General features: G+C 35.4%; 2 protein-coding genes across 2 annotated transcripts in view; one reads left to right on the forward strand and one right to left on the reverse strand.

Annotated features, from left to right (window-relative positions):
• The window catches only part of LOC110459428 (elongation factor 1-gamma-like), a 12473-nt gene extending 6513 nt beyond the window's left edge, over positions 1-5960 (reverse strand). The window contains exons 1-6 of the mRNA XM_021511664.1: positions 5885-5960; positions 5594-5743; positions 4984-5047; positions 1806-1948; positions 1216-1359; positions 598-727 (exon numbers count right to left, since the gene is read on the reverse strand). Coding sequence (XP_021367339.1) covers positions 598-727; positions 1216-1359; positions 1806-1948; positions 4984-5047; positions 5594-5743; positions 5885-5920 — 667 coding nt within the window. The 5' untranslated portion in view covers positions 5921-5960. The remainder of the gene's footprint in view (positions 1-597; positions 728-1215; positions 1360-1805; positions 1949-4983; positions 5048-5593; positions 5744-5884) is intronic.
• LOC110459429 (calcineurin subunit B type 1) overlaps positions 5960-7824 on the forward strand; it is a 7867-nt gene continuing 6002 nt past the window's right edge. Inside the window, exon 1 of the mRNA XM_021511665.1 lies at positions 5960-6047. Coding sequence (XP_021367340.1) covers positions 6045-6047 — 3 coding nt within the window. The 5' untranslated portion in view covers positions 5960-6044. The remainder of the gene's footprint in view (positions 6048-7824) is intronic.

Below are 7824 nucleotides of genomic sequence, written 5' to 3' on the forward strand. Positions count from 1 at the left end.
AAGTTTTTGACATATTTGACCCCTGTGACCTTGAAAACAGGTCAAGGTCATTTTCGTTCTCAAACTTTGTAGGGCTCCTACCAACGAAGCTTTCAGCCAAATATCATGACTCTAGGCCTTTCCGTTCTTCAGAAGAAGTTGTTTAAAGGAAAAGTTGACGGACGAGGACGGACGCCGGACGCCGCGCCACGGCATAAGCTCACTTGGCACTTCGTGCCAGGTGAGCTAAAAATCAAAAAATCTTTGAAAATAGTACAGAATCCCTTACAAATATTTTTTGTATACAGGTGACAGAGACAGATAATAACATGCCATAGTCAAAAGTTTACTTCTATAAATTATTACCAAACACTGGTTACTTTTTCAGTTATGCTGATAAGCTATTACGATTCAGTGGTTTTAAATTTCATATTAGAATGTCAATCGACAGAATTGAAAACTCCTCTTGTCCAAAAAATATTTTCTGTAGCTCCTTTCCCAAAGACTATTTGTACACCCCTTGATACTGAAACTAAATTTGTTCTCTAGAGGCATCATTTCATTGTCTCAAGAATAGATACAATCGCGCAAAACATCCTTCTAATGCGGCAATCATACCATCAGCTTCCTTCATCTTAGAACAGAGGGTGAATGTTCCAATGACGGCCTTGAATTGTGGTTGGTTGACTAGGGTGTTAAACCACCTGTTCACATTGCCAAATGAGTCTCGGAATGATGGATCCATCACCTGCGAAAATTCAAATGTAAATATTTCTTTATTACAGTATTAGAAAAGTAAAACATCAGACTAATTTTTTATCAAAATTTTCGTGTTTTACTATAGATGTAATGACTACCAGGGGTCAATCTAGGTTTTAGGGGAATCTACCCTTTTTCAGATTTAGGGGAAATTAAAATTTTGCTACAAGGCTCTAGCGTCATGAAGGTGAAAGTTAATGTTTTGTCCGACATACACGAGTGCAGTGTATTTCAATTTACAAACAATTACAAGATGTTTTGCTTAAATTATGAGGAGAAGATGCATTTATGCAGTATTATGCATTGTAACTGTTAAAACTTTAAAGAAAACAAATGGGGAAATATTTAGAAGAAAAAAAACGCTATTTTCTTGTTGAAATAGGGGAATTTTGAAACGCATAAGGGTGAATTTTCCTCTAGGGAAAACTACCCATAAACGGTAGTGAATCAAGTCTAGATTGATCCCAGCCTACTTACATTTTGGTAAGCGAGCATGAGGTTACAAGCAAGACTGATGTCGGCTTGGGATATGCGCTCTCCAACGAGGTAAGTTCTTGTCCTCATGTAGTTGTTAAGCACAGTCATAGCATTTTTCATCTGCTCTTTTGCCTTCTCACCCTCCTGAAACAAAGAACACAAATTTCATACATGGTAAAGATTTATACATTTTGCTAAACAAGGTTTTCACTGTAAGCTTTACCAAGCATAAAATGATAAACACTTCTCAGGTGTCAAAATGAATTTTTTAGTTACTCGAGACAGAGTAAAATATCCACTTGCTAGTTAAAGGAAACAGAAAAGCAAATTTTATGGCAGGTAAAGGATAAGCTGTCGATTTTAGAATCAAGAGGTCCAAGAACCAAGATCCCCATAGCCCGTGACTCTTCTACTTAAGTGTTTTTTTCATGAAAAGGAATTTATTATTAAAAGCATTTTTTTTCTATTGTAACTCAATAATGGGGCATGAAACTCAATGTCAAAATTAGCACATTTCTACATCGGAGATACAACACGGAACTAAGACTTTCTACATGAAAACAAATTTAAATATCGAGTATTTGTTTTACCTGCTTGTTGAATGGTGTTATCCCCAATGTAGGAAACACCCAGGTGCATGACGCTGGGTAAACTTCATTGTCACCGAAGTTAATCCATTGCTGGATCAGAGCCTGGTCACGGGTGTTACTTCCTTGGAGCTTAGCATTACCAACTGCAAACACAATCAAAACAAATTTGCATTAAAATCAACTTTCAATTTTTAATAACATGCTGCGCCAGATTATTTTTGATTAAAACTAGAAATATGTCAAAATGACACGAAAGTCACCGAATCTCCTGTCAATCAAAATGGTCTAACAATGACCAGGTGTAAATACATACACGCTGTTTAGGTAGCCATGCCAACACATGGAATTAATAAGAAACCATGTGGCAAATATAACGTTAGATTGACGGAGACAGCTGCTGACACGGTCACCTGGCATGGGCAGAACAGGTAATTGCAATATAACGATGTTGTTTTCACAACAATAGGTTTCAGAAAAAATTCAATCTTATATACGAATAAATCTTCTACTTTTTTTTGTTATAAAATACACTTTTCCAAGTAGTTTTCTGATTGTCTGCAAATCCGACCGAATTGGACATCGATATAAGCAGATTGTGTACTTTTAAAATCAGTGACTCAAACAGGTCCAATGAGGACTGCCAACAGCCAAATTTGCGAGACACGAAGAATACCAAACAATTGTGATTACAGTAATTCTCTTTTGAAAAGAAAAGATCGGAATGTATTTGGCCGTTTTGAGCCCGTTAATATTTATTTTCAAACTCTAACTTTTATCATAATCGGTTCAATTCGCATGAATGTCACCTTGTGAATTCCTGACGCTTAATAGTATCACGCAACCTTGACTCTTTGCGGTACACAAACTTGCAAACTTCGCCACTTTCCCCATGTCGTTTTGACACATTCCTACTGTCAAGATTGAATAGTTCAGCATGATTTTACTCAAGAACGACATTTTAACTAACACCAGAGTGCTAATTACGATGCAAATCTTCGTTATGTTTCCCCATACGCGGTATTTATCAATTCACAACGTAACGTCCTGAAAAGTTGGGCCTACTTTACTAGAGTTTATTTATCCGATTCTATCGTATAATATGACTTAAACTTGCAACTTTTCATAATAGTTAAATTGGGTAATTCAACGAAATTTAGCAGTTTACTGCTGCGAGCATATTTCGAAACATTTCCGAAAAGCCTCGAAAAGGTCGCGAATAAGGACTGGTTTTGGATTGTTCTCGAGTATAGACTTTTAAAAATTAGTGTTCACCCTTTTCTTGACATTTCATTTATCCTTTAAAAAAAGTGTGCACTATACGCAAATATTAACGGTAGGCGTAGATCAGACATAAAATATCTAAACCAATCAATAGCAATTGATCATATAACAGTCTACCCTTCGGGAACCTCAAATGTGCCCGATTCATATTCTGAATTAAAAATCCAACAGATAACAGTTTTTTTTAACTTGCGACTGTCAGACGAACAGTGGTAAGTATAACAAATAAAAGTATTACTTGTATGAAATCTGTCAAGTCTGTTTTATTTACCTCCATTTCTTACACACAAGTCTAGCAAGAACAAATATGCCTTTGATGGAGGGACAACTAACATGCAAGTTTTTTCTCTCTCCTATTATTCAATATCAACAAAGTCAATATATTCGTATAGTCTTTTGGGTGTTTGTTTACAAATTATTACCACAGGAATACACCCACCCCCCCTCTTAATACAAAGGCACTCCATTTATTGTGCCCTTTTTGGCACTGTAATAGATGACACTATAATTTTCTTTCTTTTCCTCAGTAACTTTTTTCACAGCTTCAAAACTTCTAGTCAAGTTGTACATTAAAAAGAACTGTTTGACAACTGAAACCAAGCACTACAAAGAAATGTAGTACTGTTCACAGTTAAATCAGTTGGTCAGTTTAATTTACCTCCAGTTCTTACACACAAGTCCAACAAGGACAAACATGCCTTTGAAGGAGGGTTATAATTTAAGTTACTCTTCAAGTCTCCAAAGTTGGCAACCATTTTGGCAGTTACTGCAAAATACAGCACCTTCACGGCTTGTTTAAATAGACCAGAAAAAACAGTTTCAAAAGATGTCATCAACATCTTATACTAAAACTTCATTCAGAAATACTCGCATTAGTCAACTTTACAAAAATAAATTCTGCAGAAATCTATATTAAATTTTCATATAGATTTTGTCTTTAATATCAATTTTACCATTTTGTAGTTAACTTTATCTCAAAATTGCAGGGACCAATCTAGGTTTTAGGAGATACTGCATTTTTTCAGGTTTTGGGGAAATTTAGAATTTTGATACAAGGCTCTAGCGTCGACTCATGAAGGTAAAAGATAAATGTTTTGTCCGACAAAGATGTGTGCAGTATATTTCAATTTGTAAACAATTTTAAGCTTAAAATTGTAGAATTTTTGGTTTAATTATCTGAAGAAAATGTATATATGCATTATTATTGTTGAACTTATGAATATGGAAAGAATTTTGAAGAATATTGCTATTTTCTTGTTTAAATAAGGGTTTTAAGGGAATTTTTAAGGGGTAATTTCAAAGAACAGGGGATTTTTTCTGTAGGGGAAACTACCCATATCAAGTCTAGATTGATCCCTGCATTGTGATATCAAATTATCTAAAATAAGAAGAGCAAATAATTGGATTCAGTTGTGGTTATAACTTTCCCCTTTCAACAATTTTTACTTTCGTGTCAATACTTCTTTTACAACCTAAAAAAAGGCTTCCATTAAAAATTAACTATACCCCTCCACATTTTCCAATCTTTTGAAATTTACTGAATAGACATCTTTCACAGCTCAAGAAGTTGAGTATATGTCTACATTAACTGTATATTGAAAAGAACTGTAGGACAACCTGAGCCAAGCAATACTAAGAAATGTATTACTCTTAAAATTTAAATCAGTTTGTCTGTTCAATATACCTCAATTTCTTACACACAAGTCCAACAAGGACAAACATGCCTTTGATTGAGGAATAAGATGAAACATGGCATGGCCCAGACACGTCCTTAAAAATGATAATTGTTATTCCCTGCATAACGTTCAGCATTAAGGGTAATGGCAACAACTGGTTCACCCGTTGTTAGTAAAATGTGACCAGGCGGAATACTGTGCTGGATGTCTTAAAATCTTACCGTATTGGGCTATGGCATTACTTTCGAAGACACAATCACCATTGCTGCTCTCAAAGGCTGGAACCTTGTAAAGTATATTTGACATTTATTATTTTCATACAAAATTTATCAAAATCTCATTCTATTCAATTACCACAGACTTTGATATTACATATGATATTTACTGTTTTTTTTAGAGCAAGACTATAATCCAATTATTAGTAACGATACATACAATTTGAAGTGGATGTGATGTGGCACCCGACAAGGAGGGATACATTAACATGATTAATATATTTGCTTTTACATTATTGATAACAGGTCAGAATTTTTCATAGACATGCCTGAATCACAGGTGCTTGCCTCGTCTGTCAAATACATCCATATTATACGAGTGTTATGACAGAGTCTAGCTCCTGTGCCCGAATTTCAGACATGACGCAACTTCCTCGCAACAGCTAATGTGATAAGTATTGTTAGTGTATCTTTATAATCCTACACGAAAACACTGTACTGTACTCTTTGATGTGTTATTAAGTAATGAAGTTTTCGTGTGGGTTTGGTTCCACTCCCTTCAAATTTCATTCAGTGGCTGTGAATTATGCTAAACGAACCGAAATCTCATACAAACCTTTCCAAGAGGAAATTTGTCCAAAAACTCTTTTGTAGTATTAGATACTCCTAATTTGAAATCAGGAGAGACCGTAACTTTTGCACCGCTGTACTTAGCAGCGATAAGTGCCTTGTAAGCACGAAAGTTTTCGGGGTACGTGTACAGAGTCTGAAATAAAAGAGAACAAAATAATGACAAAACCGTATGCTTCTCGCATCAATCTTTTAATTTTTAAACATACTGAACTTATTGTTATCGAGATTGAACTGTAATACGGGCGATTGCATGTCAGTTGCCACGATTACATACCCCAGTCGCCATTGCACCGGTAGAAAGAGGAAGCATTTACCTATATCCTGTTTGACTTGCGCAAACAGCAACATTCTATGAGTAGAACCCGGATGTTGGTGTCTGGGCCCAGGGAATCGCAATATTTTACCTGTCGTATTAGACACAGCAAGCTACAAAAATGGTAAGATATGGGGACTATTTGACTTGGAAATTGTTCACACTGCAAAAAATGCACGCATATTTGATCGCACACGAAATTTGAAAAATATCCATTGTGTATGTGAACCGAAATAAGACCGAAAGGTCCCGTTATCAGATCGGAACCGAATCAACTTGTTCATAATCCGTCGCTCACTCGAGTTACATTGATAGATTCTGTAGCTAGGGTTTGTGTAGTGTCACCTTCCTAATTGTTTAATTTTTGACGCATGGCCAGAGTTTAAAGCTTAAGTTTAATAATTACAAACCCGCGAGTGTTTTGTATGATGTATATATTTAGAGCGGTCATCACTTCAGCAGCTGAAATGCAGCTGATTATCGCATATAAACCCTATGACTATTGAGATTAAATATTCAAATTCCCTTTTCAGATGTAACTGATGCTTCCATATCAAAATTTGAATATATTTAAAAGAAGCAGTATTTTTTTCCCGAAGTTATATGTTTTGACGTGTGTATTATGATAATTCTGAGAAAGATGTCAGAAGATCAAGAAATTCTTCAGGTCAATTAGGTTTCAAGAATAAATTACTAATATAGTAATACCCAGTCCTCATTGACATCGTCCTGTTATAATTGTAACAATGAGGATTTTTGTAGATTAAACACATCAACAAACTCTGGTATGAGAGTTTGCAGATTTATTATTCGTGCATATTCATCAATTCTATCAACATAAATGAATTACCCTGCAATTGTATAAATATAAATAAATACAAAAATAATCTTTATTTAATGTCATGTACATTGTCAACAACAAGCATAAGCTATATAGAGCTTTTATTACAATGCCGCTAAGGGAACCAAAATTCTTGGTAGAGTTAGTGGTCTGAAGCTCACGCTTGATTGCACACAGTAGAAATGGCTGTGCATTAGCGATATGAAATGGCTACAGAGGCATAATAATTATATTTCAGATACATATACACTTATCTCATTATGCACATATACATGTAGCTTAATATAAATTTACAAGTTATCTAAGAAGATGTTACATGTAAGAATATAGGTCTATAAATTCCAAAAGTTATATTACCTCTAGATTTACATTATACTCAACAAAAAGGGTTGAATTGACTGAAATTTCAAAAATCTTCTTCTCAATACCCGGATATGGTAGAATCAAATACTCTTCATAGATGGAAGGGTCTTAAGGTGCTTTACCAAAATTGTGAATTTCATGACCCTTTGGTCTCACATTTAACCCTGGGGAGGGGGTAATCTTTGTAGTTTATATAGGGTCATCACATTTTGGACCAACATTTATTATGGTTTATAATGGCAAATGATACTTTGAATATTATATGTTAATAACTTGATTGGAATTATAACCCTGAGTTGACAGTTTGATACTTTGAACATTTTGAGCCAGCCCTTCCCCCAAGAGCTGTAGGGTGTGGGGCCCAAAGGCGTCAGTGTGCTAAAATTTCTTCATTTTCCTTGTTTAGAATCAGAGGTGCTAGTTTCAAATACCTTCTGGTCTTAAATCTGTATGCTAGATATTGAATAAGGTGGTTTTATTGTTTTTAGCTCGTCGGGTCCGAAGGACCAAGGTGAGCTTTTATGCCATACCGTGGCGTCCGTCCGTCAACAATTTCTTTAAACGACTTCTTCTTCTTAACCACTTATTGGAATTTAACTAAATTTGACTGGAAGCATCCCTAGGTGGTGGGGATTCAAAATTGTACAAATGATGGGGCTGACCCCCTAGGGGGCTGAGGGGCGGGGCAATAAGGGGG

Source organism: Mizuhopecten yessoensis, unplaced genomic scaffold (assembly GCF_002113885.1).
Source record: "Mizuhopecten yessoensis strain PY_sf001 unplaced genomic scaffold, ASM211388v2 scaffold10065, whole genome shotgun sequence".
Classification (NCBI taxonomy): Eukaryota; Metazoa; Mollusca; class Bivalvia; order Pectinida; family Pectinidae; genus Mizuhopecten; species Mizuhopecten yessoensis.